At 39.4% G+C, this 22,214-nt stretch overlaps 1 protein-coding gene across 3 annotated transcripts in view; it reads left to right on the top strand.

Annotated features, from left to right (window-relative positions):
* KHDRBS3 (KH RNA binding domain containing, signal transduction associated 3) overlaps positions 1 to 22,214 on the top strand; it is a 206,013-nt gene that overhangs the window by 88,157 nt on the left and 95,642 nt on the right. For 2 of the 3 annotated variants that reach the window (XR_007918873.2, XM_051844066.2), the window contains exons 3-4: positions 15,009 to 15,125; positions 19,250 to 19,396. The exons of the other annotated variant lie outside the window; for it this stretch is intronic. Coding sequence is in view for 1 of the 2 variants with exons in the window: in XM_051844066.2 (XP_051700026.1) it covers positions 15,009 to 15,125; positions 19,250 to 19,396 (264 nt within the window). In the remaining variant the exon portion in view is untranslated. The remainder of the gene's footprint in view (positions 1 to 15,008; positions 15,126 to 19,249; positions 19,397 to 22,214) is intronic. 3 annotated transcript variants of the gene reach the window in all.

Below are 22,214 nucleotides of genomic sequence, written 5' to 3' on the forward strand. Positions count from 1 at the left end.
CAACTGGGACAGAATCTGGCACCCGACCGGGACTAGAACCTGGGGTGCCGGTGCCGCAAGGCGGAGGGTTAGCCCAGTGAGCCGCGGCACCAGCCAATTTTTTAAGTGTTTAAGCTATGGAAGCTGTGCTGCATAGCTTTCTTGTGAATAAACTCTAACCACTGTTATGCAGTGGTGTCTAAATGGAGTGGATTTGATGGGAGTGCCAAGACTACATTGGGATAAGGCATTTTGCCTGTGAAGACCTCTACAAGAGTGTTAGTTCATTAATAGAAAACTAGAATTAAAAGGTTATTTTCATGCAGGAAAACTTGAAGTCCATGCATAGTTTTGTCATAATATACATTCTCTAGGAGCTGGAGCCAGAGCCAGAAATTGAACCCAGATACTTTGATGTTGAGGGCCTTAACTGCTGGGCTAAAGTGTGCAGTATGCCAACCTCATTTCTCATGTAGGAATTGGAGGGAAGCTCAAGTAGTGATAGGAAGAATACATTTTCAGAAGCTGCCTTGGTTCTGTTCTCTGAGGTCTCTGAGCTATTGGGATCCTGTGACACACAGACCATGTGTCATGAGACTGGAAAAGTTAGTTAAGTCGGAATTTACTGATGTGATAACATTTGAAATAAAGTGCTTAATTATTGAGCCAGAAAGTAGCACTTGAACTTAGATTTACTATGTGGAATATACAAACAACCAAGCATATATTAAAGGGTTCATGGAAGAATGCATTCATGTTTCTCATTTTGTTTTATTATGATCTTTCTCAGCTGACTAATTTTAAAATTTGGTCATATATAGACTCCTTAAAGCACCCTAAAGAATCTATTATAGTCAAAAGACAAAAAATGACCTAGTAGATATACTTTGATCATTAAGCACTATAATTATATTCCATTACGAATATTGTTATGTAAAACTCTATCATGTCTTTGCTTACTTGTTGGGGACTTGTTAGAGAATAGGTTTCAGTGTGTTGCTGAGCCAAAAGATAAAGCTGTTTGTAGTGCTTTGGCAATATGTTACTGGATTATGTATCTTGAAGATTTGTGTACATTTGTTTTGGTTCTGGTTCCCCATGGATCACCAGATTGAATCAACTGAAAGTTGGATGACTGCACTGGTATTGGAGACAAGAAATGTGCACAGAATTTAGTCCCTTGCATGTGTCCCTGAAGTTTCATGTGTTAGAAGCGGAATCCCCTAATGTGTATGTTAGTAATATTTGGAAGTAGTTTGGATTAGCTGAGGTCATGAAGGTGAGGACTTCATGATGCAAAGCATTTGTTTCCTTGTAAGAAGAGGCGGCCAGACCCCAGCTAGCACTCTTGCTTTTTCTTGCCTTGTGATGCCCTCTGGCAAATGATGATGCAGCAACAGGTGCTCACCACATGCTAATGCCATGCTCTTGGGAAGGATTTCCCAGCCCCAAAACTTGTATATTCTTTATGAATTACTGGTTTTGGTATTATAGCAACAGAAATCTGTTAACTGTCTTCTAGGACTCAGTTTTTATTTGAGGAAAATGGCAAAAACTCATACCATGGATTGAACTGTGAACCTTTATCAAAGCAAGGAACTGTAGCATTAATTATATGAAACCAGGAACACACCGTAAGCTTTGTTAGAAAGTGGAATGAAGTCAGGTTTAGCAGTCCATCTGACTTTTCTGTGTGCAGCTCTTCCTTTACTGATAATAAATGTGTCACCATTTTTCCTGAGTGTCATACCAAATCCCAGCCAGATACTTCTCAGGGGTTCCGGCAAACATCTTTGATTTGATGTGTGAATAACTAAAATTCATACCTTCTCCTCTTAACTCACCTGGGGTTTTTGCTGTGTTCCTTATTTCAGTAAATGACAGCACAGTGTATTTGCCACTGCCAGAAACGAGGACAATGTTTTTGCCTACTTGCTTCTCCCTCATTAACTTCTTCCTCTTCCATCCTTGAAATGCTGTTCATTTAGTTCCAAATTAGTTATCTGTCTTTTGCTCCCTACATTCCATCATTATATCTAAATTCAGAATATTACCATCCCTCACACAGTCTATTTTAATGGCCCTTTATCCATATCTTGTTTTTGCTTTTGGCATTAAATCTTCCAGTTAATCGTTCACATTGTAGCTAAACTGTTGTAATCTGAGGTTTTCTAGATTTATAATTTCACCTTTTTTTTTTTTTTTTTTTGGTTTTACTAGCCATCACAACTGGGTATCCAGCTTTGAGCAAATGGAGATAAAATGCAGTGTTGATTATTTCAGATTGTGTGTTGCTTGTATATGTGTATGCATGAGTGCCCCTGTGTATGTGTTTTTTATTTTACACATACTGCCCTGGAAAAGTTAGTTACATAATTTATTGATTATTAGAATAAATTGAAAATGTCTAAATAAGTTGAGCTGTTTACAATTTAGAAATAAATGCTGTTTTAAAATATACACGATGAAGCAGCATCAAATAATCTGAAACACCAGTAATATTTACTGATTTGTTGTCAGGAAATTAATAAATCTAAATGATAGTAATTTTCCTATAGATAGCTTTAATATGTTGTGACAATCTCTGTGGCAAAGAGAATCAATGAAATCTGTGATGAATGGTAGCATTTGACTTGGGGACAAGTAAGCTTTAGTTCCACAAGTATTTATTGGTGAACCATTATGTTGGAAAAATGATAAACCAAATGTGGGTCCTTCTTCTTCTAAAGGAACTTAAAATCTAACAGAGGAAACATACATTTTATGAGTAATAGCAGATAAGGATTAAGTTAATAATAGTGGGACACCACCGAATTTAAAGGAAAGATGGAGAGTTTATTCTTCTAGAGATGGAATTACATATTAAATTATGGATATGACAGGATTAGTCTAAACTGGAACTCTACATCCAGTATACTAATGATGAGTCTATTACCCTAAATAAGTAGTGAGATACTAACCAGTGATAGAACAGGTATAGCCTTTTTAGATAGATAATAAATATGTTTATATTCACAGACATTAAGAAGTACAAGGACAAGTAGGTGGGGAGAATTCTTGTTGCCTAAGTTAAGGCCTTGGAACATTTGAGATACTAACCCAGAGAGAACATTTAATTTACCATCACCATGGAATGCAGTGATGGACCCACTAGTTCTGTTTGGTTTCTTTCCTTTCTCACAATTTCATAGAGCTAGAGATTTGTACCTCATACTTTATCTAGGCATTCTTTTATTTTATTTTATTTTATTTTTTAACTTTTATTTAGTAAATATAAATTTCCAAAGTACAGCTGATGGATTACAATGGATTCCTACCCCCCCCATAACTTCCCTCCCACCCACAACCCTACCAACTTCTGCTCTCTCTCCCATTCCATTCACATCAAGATTCATTTTCAATTATCTTTATATACAGAAGATCAATTTAGTATATATTAAGTAAAGATTTCAACAGTTTGCACCCACACAGAACATAAAGTGTAAAATACTGTTTGAGTACTAGTTACAGCATTAATTCACATTGAACAACACATTAAGGACAGAGATCCTACATGATGTAGGGAAAAAGGGACACTAACCCACTGTTGGTGGGAATGCAAACTGGTAAAGCCACTATGGAAGTCAGTCTGGAGATTCCTCAGAAACCTGAATATAACCCTACCATTCAACCCAGCCATCCCACTCCTTGGAATTTACCCAAAGGAAATTAAATTGGCAAATAAAAGAGATATCTGCACCTCAATATTTACTGCAGCTCAATTCACAATAGCTAAGACCTGGAATCAACCCCAGTACCCATCAACAGTAGACTGGATGAAGAAATTATGGGATATGTACTCTCCAGAATACTATACAGCAGTAAAAAACAATGAAATCTGGTCATTACAACACAATTGAGGAATCTGGAACACATCATGCTGAGTGAACTAAGCCAGTCCCAAAGGGACAAATATCATATGTTCTTCCTGATCGGTGACAACTAACAGAGCACCTAAAAGGAAACCCGTAGAAGTGAAAATGATACTATGAGAAACAGTGACTTTATCAGCCCTTGTCCATAAGTTGTTGATGGACAACTTAATACTTTATCCCTTTTAGTATTTTTTTTGTTCTACTTAATACTATTGGTTGAACTCTTTAATTAACACACTATTATTCTTAGGTGTTTAAATTTAACTTAAAAGTGATTTCTGTTAAATATAAGAGTGGGAATAAGAGAGGAAGGAGATGTACAATTTGAGACATGCTTAAGCTGACTTACCCCAAATGGTAGAGTTAGAAATGTGCCAGAGGATTCCAATTCAATCCCATCAAGGTGGCATGTACCAATGCCAGCTCACTAGTCCAAGTGATCAACTTCAGTTCACGATTGATCACACTGATAGGTCTAAGAGTCAAAGGGATCACACAAACAAGACTAGTGTCTGCTAATACTAACTGATAGAATCAAAAAGGGAGAGAACAATCCAACATGGGAAGCGGGATACACAGCAGACTCATAGAATGGCAGATGTCCTAAACAGCACCCTGAGAATCAGCCCTTAAGGCATTCGGATCTGGCTGAAGAGCCCATGAGAGTATTTTAGGCATGGAAAGCCAAGACACTCTGGCAAAAAAAAAAAAAAAAAAAAAAAAAAAAACAACCAACCAACCAACCAACTAAATGAAAGATCACTGTGAGTGAGATCCCAGTGGAAAGAACGGGCCATCAAAGAAGGAGGTACCTTTCTCTGAAGGGAGGAGAGAACTTCCACTTTGACTATGACCTTGTCTAAATAAGATGGATGTATGCGAACTCAAAAGTCTTCCTTAGCTTTGGCAACTCATGACAAGAGCCTCGGGTGATTACTGACGCCATAAACAAGATTGTCAATTTGTTATGTCAACAACAGGAGTCACTGTGCACTTATCCAGGCATTCTTAACAGATTCTTTATATCCTCTCATTTCTCATTTTCTGTGCTATCACAGCACTTGATTATTTTACTGAATTATCTTTTTAACAAGTTTTAATAAATGCTTACATTTTGTAGTATTCTTAATTATAAGACCTTACCAGCCAGCTTAGTACCCATCTACCAGAAACCTACTTTTATCCATGTGCTTCTATGATGTGTCTTAGGTTTTATTTTAATTAACGTCTTGGGTAGTGATTGATATATTTTGGGCATTCATTTTGGTTGACATTCATCTTTCTCTTTTGTATGCATGAAACATTGCTTATTCTAGACAGTCAATGAGGTACAATGATGAGTATCTGTCCTCTGAGAGGTCACCAGCCTGCCCCACCTGACTCCCACACAGGGCAAAGAAGGCTGTAGGTAGTCAGCCAGCTCTCAGATAAACTGTGATGTTTGGGGCTACTAAAATTTAACTTTCTGATGAATGACTGTTTTCTGAATTATTATCTGTGGTACTGAACCTCTGTGCATTCATGCTTTTTAGTGTCCTTTCCTTAAGTCTTCTGTAACCTGCAGCTCTCTTTTACTGATTCCATGTGGCAGCCCTGACACAGTGCCATTTCCAGAGGGCTGACATACTGCTTCTGTTTTTCTCATCTTAGAGCTAGAGACCACATAAAAACCCTGCCACCCGGCTGGCGCCGCGGCTCACTAGGCTAATCCTCCACCTTGTGGCGCCGGCACACAAGATTCTAGTCCTGGTCGGGGCACCGGATTCTGTCCCGGTTGCTCCTCTTCCAGGCCAGCTCTCTGCTGTGGCCAGAGAGTGCAGTGGAGGATGGCCCAAGTGCTTGGGCCCTGCACCCCATGGGAGACCAGGAGAAGTACCTGGCTCCTGCCATCGGATCAGCGCGGTGCGCTGGCCGCAGTGCGCTGGCTGCGGCAGCCATTGGAGGGTGAACCAACGGCAAAGGAAGACCTTTCTCTCTGTCTTTCTCTCTCACTGTCCACTCTGCCTGTAAAAAAAAAAAAAAAAAAAAAAAAAAACAAAAAAACAAAAAAACAACAACAACAACAACAAACAAAAACCCTGCCACCCTGAGGCCATCATTGTAAGTAGAAGCCCAAGATATACAGGTGCAGGAGAATCAGCAAAATTTAGGAGACCTGAGTTCCTCAGCTGACAGCCATGACTGAATTAGGAGCTATGAGAAGAGTGATGTTGGACAAGGATCCCCTAGCCCAGGTTGATCTGCCTGTAGCAACATGAAACACACAGGCTTTGCTGTGTGTTCCCTTTGCTGTGGTTTGGCCCCTCTGAGACTCGTGTTGAAATCTGGTTGTCATTCTGGCTTTACTGGAAAGGAGGATCTTTGAAGAGGTAATTTGGTCCTTAGGAGGAATTGATGCTTTTCTCAGGAGAGTGGGTTAATACAGGGACAAGTGAGTTTGTAGGTGGAACCTTGTTTGTTACTGAGAGTAGGTTGTTGTGAAGCAAGGCTGCCCCTCATGCTTTGTCTGCTGGCTTGCTTTTCCACCCGATTATGATTCAGTAGGAGGACCTTGCCAGAAACAACTGCCTGCCTTGGCCTTCAAGATTCCAGAACACTGAGCTAAGTAAGCTCAATGTAAATTCCCCAGTCTGAAATATTTTGTTATAGCATCAAGAAACCACTTATGATATCCCCTTCTCTATCAAGCATGAAAAAGGCATATTGTTCAAGACTGGTCAGTTGTGCAGTGTTTCGTTATGCAGCAGTATAAAACCGAGAAAATATTAAAGTGGACCTCGTCCATTTCTAATTTTGTCACTACTAAGGGCTTTGAGGAAAATTTGGGGTTTCTATCTGTTGTTTAGGAATTCACAATTTCATTAGAGTATATATTATTTAATGTCCTGAAAAAAGTTTCAAAAATATTTAATTGAATGATGTTGTCCATGGAGCAGAAAGCTACTCTATATTTATATTTTTGTTGGATCAGAAAGTTTAACTGCATTGTAAAATAATCTATTAGAAAATATCTTTTGGATCACTTCATAAAAGGTGAGATTTTATAGTGTTTTTTTAATTTTTAAAGATTTGTTTATTTTGGGGCTAGTGCTGTGGCACAGCAGGTTAAAGCCCTGGCCTGAAGCGCTGGCATCCAATATGGGCGTTGGTTTGAGACCCAGCTGCTCCACTTCCAATCGAGCTCTCTGCTATGGCCTGGGAAAGCAGTAGAAGATGGCCCTAGTCGTTGGGCTCCTGCACCCATGTGGGAGACCGGAAAGAAGCTCCTGGCTCTTGGCTTTGGATTGGCACAGCTCTGGCCATTACGGCCAGTTGGGGATTGAACCATCGGATGGAAGACCTCTGTCTCTCTCTCTCTCTCTCTCTTTGCCTCTTCTCTCTCTGTGTAACTCTGACTTTCAAAATAAATAAATAAGTCTTTAAAAAAACAATTTATTTATTTTAAAGGCAAAGTTAGAGAAGGAATGGGGGTGGAGAGAGAGAGATCTTACATCCACTGGGTCACTGCCCAAAGCCAGCAAAGGTCAGAGCAGGGCCAGGGCAAAATCAGGAAATGTAAGCTTCACCTCGTCTCCAGTGTGGTTCGGTAAGTGTCACAAGAGAAATGCAGAATGAAGAGGGAGTGGGTGTGGATTTAGAATGTCACGAGAGAAGTCTGTGGGGCCTGTTAGAACTGTGAATGACAAATTTGTTAGATAGGATAGGCAGGGCCTGCACTATGCCCCTCATAAGCAGGAAGCAGTGACAGAAGAGATGATTTGATGCCCATCAACTTCCTTAGGGTTAAGTGGGTAGAGTCTCTGAGAGGGGAGTAAAGTAGGCAGGCATACAGGTTAAAATCGATTAGGTTTGTGAGCTGGAAGACCATACCTTCGCCATGCCCCTGTGTGACCTTCCACACTACCTAATGCCTTCGCCACACGCCTGTGTGATCTCATGCCCCTCCCTAGCCACACCTGGGTGCCCACCAGCCAATCGGGTTAATTAACCACTCCCCTTTGGAAGTGGGTTAAAAGCCTGGGACATGGCGTGCCCGTTCTCTCTTCTTTTCCCTGGCCTCTAGGAGGGGGCTTGCTGTAGCCCTGAGCCTTCAGGTCGCGTGGCCTTTCGGGCCACCCACCCTAGGCTTCTTGGCCTAGATGCTCCTCCACGTGGCTGGTTCCTGGTACTTGGTATGAACCCAGATTTACCCCCTCTCTCTCTCAGATAAAGCTCTCACTCTCCTATGCATCTTTCTCACTAAATAAAAGGCTTTTATTTATATTATATATATATATATATATATAAAAACTGTGAATGAGCTGCAAGAAAGGGCATTGACTTCATGTACTTGATTGTGCTCTTTATTTTTCAGTGTAGATTTTTGCTATCATTAGGAGTTAATTTATATTCATATGGATAATTTTTAGCTATGCCAAAATACAAAGAAAGAGTGAAACCACTAGATTGCATCTAGATTTAAAATCCAAACTCTTGATCAAGACTGGTGAGTCTCAACTGGGTGTATCTCTCTCCTTTATACTCTTACCTAGGCTTTGTCTTTGAGTGACTCTGTCATTATCCAAGCGGGCCATCTTGTTCCTCAGAAGCTCCTAGTCTAGAGAGCTTTTTCACTTGCTATTCACATTTCAGGTAATCCTGTGTTCCCAGATTCTTGCATATGTAGGACACAGCTCATTACATAAGCATTTGCAGAGAGGCCAGCTTAGCTGCAGGTTCACCCATTCAGTGGTAGTTGATTTCTGTTTCTATCAAATTAACAGACATTATCTTCTGCATATTTGTTTTACTTATTTGTCTCCCATACTAGAATGAAAGCTCAATAAGTACTGGGTCCTTGGCATTTTTTTGTTTATTGCTAAACGCCCACAACATGTTTGCCAGTCACCAGTGTTGGAGTAGTAATAACCTGGGTGGGCACTGATCTACATGCATGTTTTGTTGAATTTGTCAATATTAAGAAAAATCAGTTTGTTGCCTTTCTTCCTGTAGATTAAGGATTATGTTTAGGGGGGTATGTAGGATTGATGGGCCTGGGCAGATTTCAGGAGTGGCTGCCTTCGTCTCTTCTTCTGTTCCTCTTGGAAGTGGTTTCCCTATTCTCCCTGCCCTGCCCTTCCTTATGCTATCCTGCCCTGCCCTGCCCTGCCCTGCCCTGCACTGCAGTCATCCGAGAGTTGGAGAGCAACTCTGAATAAAAATTCTTTAGATTTCCAGCCCTCCTAATCCCTTAATAATCTGATGCTAGCCCACTCTCGATAAGCAAATGCTTGAGTTTCCTCTCTCCCTGCAGGTGCCTCTCTCCAGATGTGAGGTTGGGTTAAATTAATTTGTATCTGTCCAGCTTTTCTCTGTTTGTCTTTATGGTTTTAAAGAGAGGAATAACATTCTCTCCAGTTTTGTACGTCTGAGGTGAGTGGGCAATTCTTGGAGCTCGGTAGTTTTGAGGAACTGAAAGAAATCCAGAATGCCTCAAATCAAAAGCAGAAATGGGTGAGGCCTAGAGAGGTCGGCAAGGGCTTAGCCAGTGTGGGCCTTTCATTGCAATGGCAGGGACTTTGGATTTAGATCCTAAACATAGTCGAACAATTGCATTTGAATTAGAGGTGGAGTAAGGTCAACTTGGTGTTTTGAAAATACCTCTCTATAATTGAAGGAGGTAGAAGTGGACACTTAGAAAGGACACTGAACACCACAGTGGTGTTTGTGAGAGGAGAAGGTGGCCTGGACACAGGTACGTGTAGTAGGATTGAGGAACAGTGTCCATGCCTTGGCAATTTGAAGACGCAAGTTAAAATTGTTAAGACATAGTTCATGAATCCTTTGGTATTAATTAAGGGCCACCTGCTGTACAGGTACTTGAGATGAGGCAGCGAACACCTCAGGCCCCATCTCTGCTCTCCTGTAGTAGTGGTCAGTGTGCAAGCTCCAGTCTCTGCTTGTTGATTACCAGTGCTTGCTAGACCAGGGGACTTGCTTCGGAAGCTATGGCTAGGTATCAGTAAAATATCATTCTGTTAGACTAATCATGTTTTTGGTGAGCACTCAATTAAAGGAAACCTTTTAATGGAGACCTTGCCATGTTCTTGAGGTTCAGTTGTTTATGAACTGACAGCTTAACTATAATTGTTCCCAAAGGAACAGTGCCATGTCACAAATATAGTTTAGATCAATTAAAGCTAGTTCAGAAAGGCACTTGATCTTTGCAATGAGGAATATAATTATTAGAGTTTATACATTATGCAGTAAAATTCAAGTATACCTACTCTGTGTTGGTTTGCCATGTTTGTCATCACTTCAGATTTTTCCTGTTTATAGTTATAAAACTTGGTGTTTGTAACAGAATAATCGGCATCCAGAGAAAAGTTATTGGTATCAGAAATGATAACATTTACATCTTCCATGGAAATGAACAAATGAAATTATTAATTCATGTATATTTAGTGAAAGATCAGTGAATTTACTTGGGTAAATAAAATTATTTATAAAAATTAATATTAAATATATTAAGTTCCTATTATCTATCTTGCAGATATATATGTAGCCAGTGAAAGTATAACCTGAACTTAAATTAACAAGAGCTTTCTTTGAAAGGATCATTGTAAGAGCATGGAAGTGAACTGTTACTCCAAGGGGAGGGGAATTATCACAGTGGGAAGATTATGTTCACCATGAGAGCTGTAAATGACACCTTGGAGGTCAAGCAGAAAGGGGCTTTTCTCTTGTTAGAAACAAATGTGGGAAAGGGAGATGACGAGGGGTTCCAGGGTGGGATGGTGATAGAAAATCTTATACCCTGAGCTTTGCTTGCTTTTTGGGGGGGCTTCAGAGGGCAGGGAGATGGGAGTTGGGCATTTAGGAAGGCTTCTCTATTGGTCAGAGTGAAGATAGATCAGATTTCAATAACCTGGGGTAGGGATAGAAGCTGAACTGAGGTTTACTCAAGTCAGGGTATGAAGATATATCTGATTAATACTGGAGATAAACATTTTATCTAATCTTTGATGAGGCAAAGCATGGGGATTTGGAGAATCTGTGTCTGGCCTTGAAGGAGGCTATTTCCAGGAACACAGAAGGACAGGTAGATTTTTTAATCATCACTGGTTTTTCAGGAGCCTAGGGCTCAGATAAAATTCAGTATTGTCACAGTGCTTAGCACTTTATCTTATGTTTTAAACTTCATAATAATTATGAAATCTAATACTTCTTACAAGACATACTATAGTAAATATGGTGAAATTGAGGCCGGGAAGAGCTAAGGAATAACTGTAATCATAGTGCCTGGGAGAGGAGCTTGCCACAGCGATGCTTCTTCAGAAGTGTAAGTCAATGGAACCTCAGGAGGAGTTGTAGGACTAATGGCAAGCAAGAGAACTGTGCTGCTTTTTTTAATTGCATTCATCACATCTTCTTAGACCATCTATTACTGAGGTCTTTTTATGTTGGTAGTACTGACTGGGGCTTGCTGTAGGAACATTTTTGTCTTAACTAAATTTGGCTATATTGTGGAATCCATAGAGGAATTGAACTTATAGACTGAAGAGAAGCACGATAGCAAGGGTTTGAAGCCCAAGAAGTACAAGTTACCCAGATCTGTGGCTGTTCTCTCTAGCAGTGTTTCTTAACAGGATCACAATTGACATTTTACACAGGATACTTCTTCCCTGTGAAGGGTGCATCTACTTCTGATGGGTGACAAACTAGGCCTTTGCCCACTAAATCCCAGTAGTGACCCTCTTCATTGTGACAACCAAACAAACTTGTTAACTATTTCCAGATACCCCTAGGGAGGTGATGCAATCTGCGTTTTGAGACCCTGGCCAAGCAACAAGCATGTTGTCTCAGCTCTGAGGACATTCTGTATCTACACAATTAGATCTAAACTTCAAATTCTTATGACTTTGAGTCAAAGGTCTGACCAACCTGGGTGGCCTGGGCCTGGTCTTGTCTGTTCAGTGTGGTGACTTCCTTGGTAGGTTTGTGGATGTAGCTTTGTCAGTTGCAGTAAAAGGTAGGTATTGTTCACATAAAATTATATATGTCCATAGCAGTTAAATTAACCAACTTATTGCTTACTAATTTGGCATAGATGTACGAACTGTTTTGATGGATGGCTTGTTCTGACAGATGATTGTTTTTTCTTACATATTTTCTGATTCATTTCATATAACAGGGACAGGCATTTGGTAGGGTAGTGAAGATGCCATTTGGGGGGACTTCCACATTCCTAATGGGAGTCCTGGCTCTACTTCTGATTCCAGCTTCCCAGTATTGTGCAGCCTGGGAGACAGCAGGATGACTCAGGTGCTTGACCCTGCTCCTCACGTGGAGTGGTGTTTGTAGTTCCTGACTTTGACCTAGCTTAGTCCTGGTTGTCATGAGCATTTAGGGAGTGAACCAACATATAGATTATCTCTGTCTCCGTCTCTGTCTCTGTCTCTGTCTCCGTCTATTTCTATCTCTGCCTTTAAAATTAAATGAAAATAATTCATGCATTTCCACATGCATATCCACATAGGAAGAATGAGACTCATGAGTGTTAATTTAACTAGGGAGCTGTAACTAATACATAGTATATAGTGGAATGGAGTTTAGAAGAACAAAGAGTATTAAATCACATCATTCTGTGGGCTTCTGTTTCTTTTGTATAAAATTAAGCATTTGGATTGGATAACTTCTAAAGACTCTTAATTTTTATCAACTGGGAAATATTTGAATGTTTAATATATTATGTAAGTGTGGTTATTGGACTACAGATACTTTTACTCCATCTTTGAAGCCCATTAAAATGAATGCAAGTGAAGGTGAAACGAATGTGAGGATGAGCCTGTAATAGGCAAATGGTGTTAGTAAAATTTCAGTTGTTGTAGAATAAGTGGATAGATGGTAATGGCTCAGGAATAGAGAAAGCAAAGTCTGAGCCTAGAAAGCAAGGGAGACTCAAACAGAAATGTGATCATTAGTATTGGGAAATCTTGAAAAAACCCAGAAATTGTAGATACTAACACTATGAGGGTAGGTTTATGGAACAGAACTGAAGAGAGCCTTGGCTGAAAGTTACATGTGAAATTATTAGAATACTAGACGTTATTCACATAGAGAAAGTGCGAAGCAAAAATAACATTAGGGGTTGGGTGGGTCAGGACACAGTTATTTTTTATACCCTACAGTAGAATTTAACCTTTTAAATTCCATTAACTATACCTTTAATACTAAAATTTTTTACCTAAAGTTGAATTTTTTGGAAAGATTTACTTATTTATTTCAGACAAGATCGGGTACATTCAAGGTGGTATGGCCATAGCCAGATTTATTTATTTATTTCAAAGAGTTACAGGGGGTAGAGATAGATCATCCATTCTCTGGCTTACTCCCCAGATGCTCACAATAGCTGGAGATGAGCCAGGCTGAACAAAGCCAGGGGACCAAGAACTTGGGCCATCTTCCCCTGCTTTTCCCAGGCCATTAGCAGAGAGCTGGATTGGAAGTGGAGCAGCCAGGACTCAAACCGGTGCCCATATGGGATGCCAGTGTTGTAGGCAGTGACTTTACCTGCTGTACCATAATGGTGGCCCCCACTGAAGTTGAATTTAAAACAACAAATCATTGCATGTGGAGATTAAAAATGTATATTTGAGGGGCTGACTTTGTGGCCCAGCAGGTAAAGCCACTGCCTGCAATGCTCTCATCCCATAGAGGCACCAGTTCGTGTCCTGGCTGTTCTGCTGATCCAGCTCCCTGATCTTGGCCTGGGAAAAGTGGCACAAGATAGCCAGGGTGCTTGGGCCCCTGCCACCCATGTGGGAGATCCTGATGAAGCTCCTGGCTCCTGGCTTTGGCCTGGCCCAGTTCTGGCCATGTAGCCACCTGGTGAGTGGTTCAGCAGATGGAAGGTCTCTCTTTCGCTCTTTCTCTGTTAACTATGACTTTCAAATAAATACATAAAATCTTTTTTTAAAGTATATTTTAGTTTTGATTGAAGAAAAATAAAATTAAGAGTGGACAAGGGAAGAATATCATTCAGGTATTTTAAAGGCTATTTATTTCAGCAAAATTACTTATTCAACAAAAAATAATACTTATTCAAAAATACTTATTCAACTATAACAATGTCATAGTTAGATAAATTGAGGTAAAATTTTCTCCTAAAAACAGGAAGATCACAGTAGTGGCATTGATTATGGAAGAAGTAGCAACTCTATGAGTTTGTTATTAAAAGTCTTGCCGAAGAGAGCAGCTTCTTTCTGGTAAACAGGGCTGATTTTTCTCTTTGGGAGCCAGAAATCTTCATAGTTTACCTTAATTACAGTAAGGTTTTTAAAAATATGAAATTCCTAATAACATATCATTTATTATGCATCGTTGTTCTAAACGATTTATTTTTGTTGACCCATCTCAGAACAGATCTACGAAAGTAGTCACTATTGTCGTTGCATTTTCACAAATGAGGAAACTGAGATAGCGTTGCCTCTGATTTCTCATCTGGTAAATGCAAAAGCCAGTTTTTCAGTGGCAGTCTAACCTTAGAGGCCTTAATCTTGCTTGATAAATAAGGGAGCTAGGCATGTGTGTTACACTATATTGCCCACATTCCCATAACTATTTGGGAAAGGAAAAATGGATTTTGTTGTTAAGCTCTGTCAGTCACTGGTTGCTTAGAAACTCATGTAGGCTAGTCCATTCATTGGTTGAAGAAGCAAGTCAAAGTGCTAACCAAGTAGGAGAACCTGGGTATTCCATAATAATCAGTCTGTACATATTAACTTTCTTTCTCACCTGTATTCTACTCCTAACATTGGTCACAGTCCTTCTTTAATGTGTATTGAAAGTGTCAGGATCACAACCTAGGAATTCTGGGAAATTAACTCCATTCACAATTTTTAAATGCAGACATTATTGAATTGATTGGTAGAAAGTCTATTGTTTAAAAAAACAAAATACAACTTTTAGCTCCATTTCTTATGGCTTGTAGAAAATATCTGTTATAAATGTAGCAGAAATTTAACTATTTGTCATTAATGGTGTATAGCATACTGTAGTGTTTCCAGTTGTTCATGATTGATAACTTTCAGATTTGAATGTTACAAATTTGGTCGGTTGATTTGTTTTTCCTAGTTCAACTTTGTGGGGAAACTTTTGGGTCCACGTGGCAATTCTCTGAAGCGTTTGCAAGAAGAAACCTTGACAAAAATGTCCATCCTTGGAAAAGGTTCCATGAGAGACAAAACAAAGGTAATATTCCTTATAGACATGGCTACTCTTTGTTTTATGTACATTTAGGATATCTATTTATTAATCCATAGCATATAAGCTAACTAGCCCCTCAAATGCAATTACATGAAAATATATGTAAGGATATATTTGTGATTCTGTTTAGAAAATTGAGTCACTCTAATTTCAGAATATATAGTCTTAATCTGTACCAATTATATTTACAAATAAAACAGTAATGCTTATATTTTTGACTCTAGTAGTAATGCATCAGCATTTAGGAAGTAGGGTGATATTAAAATCATCATGAGGAGAAATAAAAGTCACGAGTATTTGTACCATCACAGAGTATTTGTACCATCACAGTTTGCATTTTAGATTAGTTCTTTTGAGTCATGTTTTCTATGCATTTTTCAAATAGTTGAGTTTTTAATAAATGCATTTTATTTCTAGTTTTTGACTTTTAATACTGTATGCCTTTAACCAAATTAAAATCGATTATAAGTGTTTTAATAATTTCTTTTCTGACTTAGTGTTTTTCTTAGATATATTCACATTGATTGTCTCATTTTTAAACAAGCTAATAATTACTGAGTTATTAATCATTTTCTCAAATATGCTAATCCTGAAATAAATATTCACAGGACATGTGTGTCAAGTTATTCTCTATTCTCACTTGTTATCTCATTGTTAAAAGATTTATTACTGAGAAGTAAATCCACACTGTTACTGAGTTTTCATGAAATGTTGAACAACATTAGTTACAGTTGAGAGAGTTAAGTCAAAAGCAGGCCAGGCCTCTTTACAAAGAAAATTCCATCTATATTATAGTTTTGTAATAAAAGCCACCATTTGTCTATTGAATTCCACTGTGAGACAAGAACTGTGAGATATTTTGCATATATTATTCTATGTCTTCTTTGGAAAAATGATGGATTTTACATGTGAGAAAAGCTGAGATTCAGAGAATTGAGTATATTATCTGGGTTATTCAGGGAAATTATTTTATTGTTTGATACACGGTTAAGAAAACCATGATTCTCTGCCACCAACACCCATGTGGTTTTCATTACAACTGTGGAAATATAGCATGCATCAGTCTCATGTGGAATAATACTTAAAAATAGATTTTTACACCTGAACTTATTTTGGATAGAACCACAAAATAAATTTTTGGTAGATGCTTGAAATGATTGTGATGCATAGCCAGGTTATGTTTACTTCTGACTGTGTACTACTGCTTCAAATGATGGCACTTGATTCCTTTACTCATTTAATATTGCAGAAGAAAATGGAAGCATATATAAGTCAGTTGATTAGAAGTGTGTATCTTGCATGGAATTATTCCACTTTTGCTGCTATCTTAATCCAGTTTTAATTTTAAGGCCATATGGTAGTAGACTTCATGATGTGAGCAGTGAAACCCAAGGATAGGAACCCATTTACTTACTTATTTTGTTTGTTATTCAGGGAGTTCCTTGGTCAGAAGACTGTTTTGTGGCGTAGAGTACTGGTGATCAGGGCATTCATGAGCAATTCTCAAGTGGAAAGGAAGCGAGGCAGGCAGATCTATCTAAGTTATATGTCCAGGTGATAACAGATGCTCGGCTATCCATAAAAGGGCTCCGTGGTCCTTCCAAGTTGTATTGTCATATCAAGGGCTTGTGGTTGTTTTCTGTTGTTGGCATACCAGGCACTCAGCAGAATTAGTAGCTAGACATCTTTTGTAGGGGATTCTGTGTTGTGCAGTATCATGTAGCTTCTGTCCTTCTTTCCATGATCATTTTGTTTATGAGCGCCTTGAGTAGCACTGAACTGGCTGGGGAGTGAGATACCCTAACACTAGCAACAATGGGTTTCTACCTGATCATTGAGGACCTACTCCACATTTGCTTGGGTCACCCTGGTTTTACACACTTGGGCCTCTTTCTGAACCAGTTATCACTAACTCAGTAATCCTTTCATTTCTATGTTTTCTTCCCATTTGGTACAGTAAATCACTGTGGAGATTTTGTAAGTAGCTGATGATATATGTTCCATCAAGCCACCCAGGAACAGGACGAATAGCATTCAGTGTGAATTTATAATCTGATGAACTCACTATCAGTGGATGAGGACCAATATCTTTTTACCCCATAAGCCACACTCTGATTGGTGGCCCTCCATGGATTGGCATTAGGTCAGAGTTAATTCTTTTACAGGTTAAATATCCTTAATCTGGAAATCTGAAAGTGCTTCTAAAATGGAATTTTTTCAAAGATATATTGTGTATTTACTTATTTATTTATTTGATAGAAAAAGGAAAGGATCTTCCATCAGATAGTACACTCCCAAAATTCTCGCACCAGCCTGGGCTAGGTAAGACTAAGTCAGGAACCCAGAATTACATCTGGCTCTTCTATCATCTATTGCCTCCCAGGCACATTAGCAGAAAGCTGGATTAGAAGGGGAATAACTAAACTGGCATTCCCATATTGGAGTCAGTATCTGAAGGAGTAGCTTTACCTCCTGAGCCACAATGCCCACCATCTTAAAATTTGAAACTTTCTGAGCCCTGATTCAATGCCAGAAATGCAATGTTCTGTACTTGGCCTTATGGGGTGGGTCTCAGTCACAACACAGGCACACTGAAAACATTAAAGCCTTTAGACTGTATGTATAAGGTATATATGAAACATGCATGAATTTCTATTCCAAGTTGGGTCCCATCACCAAGATAGGTCATTATGTATAAAGAGATATACTAAAATGTGAAAAATTCTGAAATTCAAAATATTTCTGTTCACAAGATTTTGGATAAGGGATATTCAACCTGTAACTCTCTGTATAGGTGTTTAGCCTCATTGAAAGTCACTCTCATAAAAGGTGCCATATGTTTCTTGAGGAGACTCGGAGGTAGTGTCATACAGTGGTAAATGTTACAGGTTAGGTATGCATGCTGCCTTCTTCCCTAGATTCAGTTTGCTTCTCTTATTCTTTGTATCCCTGAAACAAACAGATGTCTGACATAAGGAAGAGGAGTTAGAAAGTATGAAGGTGTCTTCTCCTTTCAAAGAATTGTCTCTGCTGTTCAAGCAACATAGGAAAAGCATCACCATATGGTACAGGCTTCTGCCAGTGTGGAAGACTCCATCGGGTTTCCACTTTTGGATGATCAGAGTTATTTGAATCATCCCAAATATTACCAGTACAGTCCTCTGGTTTCTTTGTTAGCTAGACATTACTCTACAACTCAAATAAGAGAGAGTTTGGATATTCAGCAGTACACACATTTTAACTCTGCATCTGTCTTTTGGTTCCATCAGCCTGTGTTTACTACAGTAGAAGCTTCTAGGATACTTCAGGCTCTTTGTGCCTTGAACTGATAACTTAAAACCATGAGTCTGTCATTTCATTCTTTAAACTCTTGATTACCATAAGAAACAGCCCATTTCACTCCAGTCCACTAGTTGTGTTGTCTTCTTGTCCCCGGAACTGTGCTGTTGCCTCTACCACTGGAAGCCTCTCACTGAAGTTGACCACAGCTGATGATTGAAGTAACAACTTTGCTACTTAGGTAGATATTACCGATGACTGTATTGTCATCATATCTTCATTACATGAACTCTAAAGTATTAACTTCTGTTGATTGTTTTCACAAATTCTCAGTTAATATGTTTATGTTTAGCCATTACTTACTATTAAAATCTCATTCTAAAGAGATCTCATTCTTAGGTTCTCGGTGTGTTTACTATTTAATGTGAACTCAGTTCACTTTCTTCTAGTTGCTACATTGATGAAATTAGTGGAATCATGACGTGCATCAGCTACATATACAGCATAATAATCATGATACTTCTGTGGTCTATTAAACCATCAACAACTGGAGAGGTTTAAGGAAGGGAGTCAGGAAGAGGTGAAGGAGCAGGCAATATTGAGTCCGTGATCCTTATGGGCAGTGTCCTGAGTGGAGACTTTATCCTAGTATCAATGGGAAGCCTTTGGAGTATTTGTAAATACCTACAGTGGAAAGATCCGATTTACCATTTACTTCTTCCTCAGGGTAATATATGCTGTTCAGTAAACAGATAAGCTTTGGGTAGTTTTTGTTGTCTGTCTTCTTTCATAATGTCAGATTTTTAAATATGATTTTTTTCTTTCTCCAGGAAGAAGAGTTGAGGAAAAGTGGAGAAGCAAAGTACTTCCACCTCAATGATGATCTCCATGTGCTCATTGAAGTGTTTGCCCCACCAGCGGAAGCTTATGCCCGCATGGGACATGCTTTGGAAGAAATCAAAAAGTTCCTCATCCCTGTTAGTCCTATATTTATTCATAGCTCACTTGACCTTTAAAATACTTATTTTGCTTTAGGCCTTGACAATAATTGTAATTTGCATAGATCTTTATTTGTAGTAGACGTTACAGCATCCCTGTAAATTATTTGACATTATTCCTTTTTCTTATATGAGAGGGTGGAGTTTGGAGAGATTAAATACTGCTACGAAATTTACATGGCTGAAACATTTGCAGCAGCACAATCTGTTATTCATATTTTTGAACTCCAAGTTGTACACTTTTATGTGAGACTGAAAACACGTCCAAAACTGATTGATGTCCAACATAAACACATCATTGCCTTCTGCAGTCAAGCCCTGTGCGTGGTGTTGACCACACAAACAGGAAAAATTAATACCTAACATCGAGGAATATATAGTTTAGGGGAAAAGAAACATCAACAGATTACTTAGTGCAGCATGGTAAATATAATGACAAACATAACCATAATGAGCATGGGTAGGAGAGGGCACTATTTAAAATTCTAGCCAGTTTCTGCCAGGGTCATTATGTGTGTGTGTGGGTTTTTTTTGTTTGTTTGTTTGTTTGTTTGTTTTTTTAAACAGGCAGAGTGGACAGTGAGAGAGACAGAGAGAAAGGTCTTCCTTTGCCGTTGGTTCACCCTCCAATGGCCGCTGCAGCCAGCGTGCTGCAGCCGGCGCACCGTGCTGATCCGATGGCAGGAGCCAGATGCTTTTCCTGGTCTCCCATGGGGTGCAGGGCCCAAGCACTTGGGCCATCCTCCACTGCACTCCCTGGCCACAGCAGAGAGCTGGCCTGGAAGAGGAGCAACTGGGACAGAATCCGGCGCCCTGACCGGGACTAGAACCCTGAGTGCCGGCTCCGCAAGGCGGAGGATTCGCCTAGGGCGCCGGCCCCCTTCTTTACTTTTGTGTTTCTTGATTATCAGAATTGTCTTTGTTGTTTCTGGAAAAATTCTGCTTTCAGTGCAGTTCCTAGTATGTTAAAGGCATACAGTACCTAGATTAATGAAAATGATTTTCAGGTAATGGTTAAAGGGTAGTTAATGGTTAAAGGTTAGTGAATTAGCCTAGTGAGCCGCAGCGCCGGCTCATTATGTGTTTTTAACAATTCATAATCTGTTTTAACACTTTTGAACACTTTGTAAAATATGTATTTATTTGAAAAGTAGAATTATGGGGCAGGTGGAAGGAAGGAGTGATGGGGAGAGAGAGACAAACAGATTTTCTATCTGTTGGTTCATTTCCCCAAAAAGCCCCAAGGGCTAGAGCTTAGCCAGATAAAAGCCAGGAGCCTCAATTTCCATCCAGATCTTTCATGTAGATAGTAGACTTCCCAGGACTTGGGCCATCTTCTATTGCTTTCCTGAGTGCATTAGCATGGAGCTGGATTGGAAGTAGAGCAGCTAGAACTGGAAGCAGTGCTCATTTGGGATGTTGGCGTTTCAGGTGCAGCTTAAATGACTGTGTCACAATGCTGTGCCACAGTGCCTCCCCCAGACCTGTAAATACTGCTAGCAATGTGGTATTTTAAAGAAAATATACCTCTTATTACCTAAGTTTATTGTAGTCTTTTATGTGACTTATATGCTCTTATTAAAAATATATAATTATTTTATTTATAAGTAAAGCCTTGACACTGGCTCTGTGGCTAGCTCATTCTAGAGAAGCTGGCACGTCTGCCCTACAGGCGTCTGGGTGAGACAGTGTCTTCTGTGATCCCAGGAGTGGCTAGTAGATTGACTTTGATGCAGAGCACATGTATTATGGTCATATTGTCTGTCAAGAAGACAGCTAAAGTACTTAAAGAGAAAGGATATTTTTCTATCACATTTGCCTTAAAAGCCTTGATGTGGAACAAATAAAAAACACATTTTCTGCCCTTATAGAGATCTTAGTTTGATAGAAAAGGCTAATATGAATCATATATTTATAGAAACTACTGTAAAGTTGAAACTATGGCAAGAGCACCTAAAGAGAGACTGTGTCTTAGTGGGCATGCAGTTTGGACCAGACAGTGCAGACGTAGTCAAAGATGACAAATTCTGTTTTTCACAAATGTCTACACTGTACCTTCCATCCCATGACTTTGAGAGTTGCCCATCAAGAGGCACAGTTTGATTTTGTTTGATTTTCCTCAACCTCAGTCTGGGATGGCCAGGAGAACTCTGCCCCACCAGGGTCACAAAGTCTTTCTGCTGCTTTCTTATAAATCTTGTATAGTTTTCTTTCAGCCAAATCTGTAATCAGGTTTGATTTTTTTTTATGCATGGTGAGTTTAGGATCTAAATTTTCTTTATAAATATCCAGTTTTCCTCACATCATAGATAGAAAAGATAATCCTTTTCCCTGTTGAAGTAGCTGAACACAGACGTAAGGGTTTAATTTCTGCATTCACAATTCTGTGCCAGTAATTTATATGCTTATGTTAGCTACTAGCATACTTTTTTTTTTTTTTTTTTTTTTGACAGGCAGAGTGGACAGTGAGAGAGAGACAGAGAAAGGTCTATCCTTTTGTCGTTGGTTCACCCTCCAATGGCCGCCAAGGCCGGCACACCAAGCTGATCCGAAGCCAGGAGCTTCTCCTGGTCTCCCATGGGGTGCAGAGCCCAAGGACTTGGGCCATCCTCCACTGCACTCCCTGGCCACAGCAGAGAGCTGGCCTGGAAGAGGGGCAACCAGGACAGAATCTGGTGCCCCGACTGGAACTAGAACCCGGTGTGCCGGCACTGCAAGTGGAGGATTGGCCTATTGAGCCGTGACGCCAGCCATAGCTAGTAGCATACTTTTAATTAATGTAGCCTTATAGTAAATT

The sequence above is a fragment of the Oryctolagus cuniculus genome, chromosome 6 (genome assembly GCF_964237555.1).
Source record: "Oryctolagus cuniculus chromosome 6, mOryCun1.1, whole genome shotgun sequence".
Classification (NCBI taxonomy): Eukaryota; Metazoa; Chordata; class Mammalia; order Lagomorpha; family Leporidae; genus Oryctolagus; species Oryctolagus cuniculus.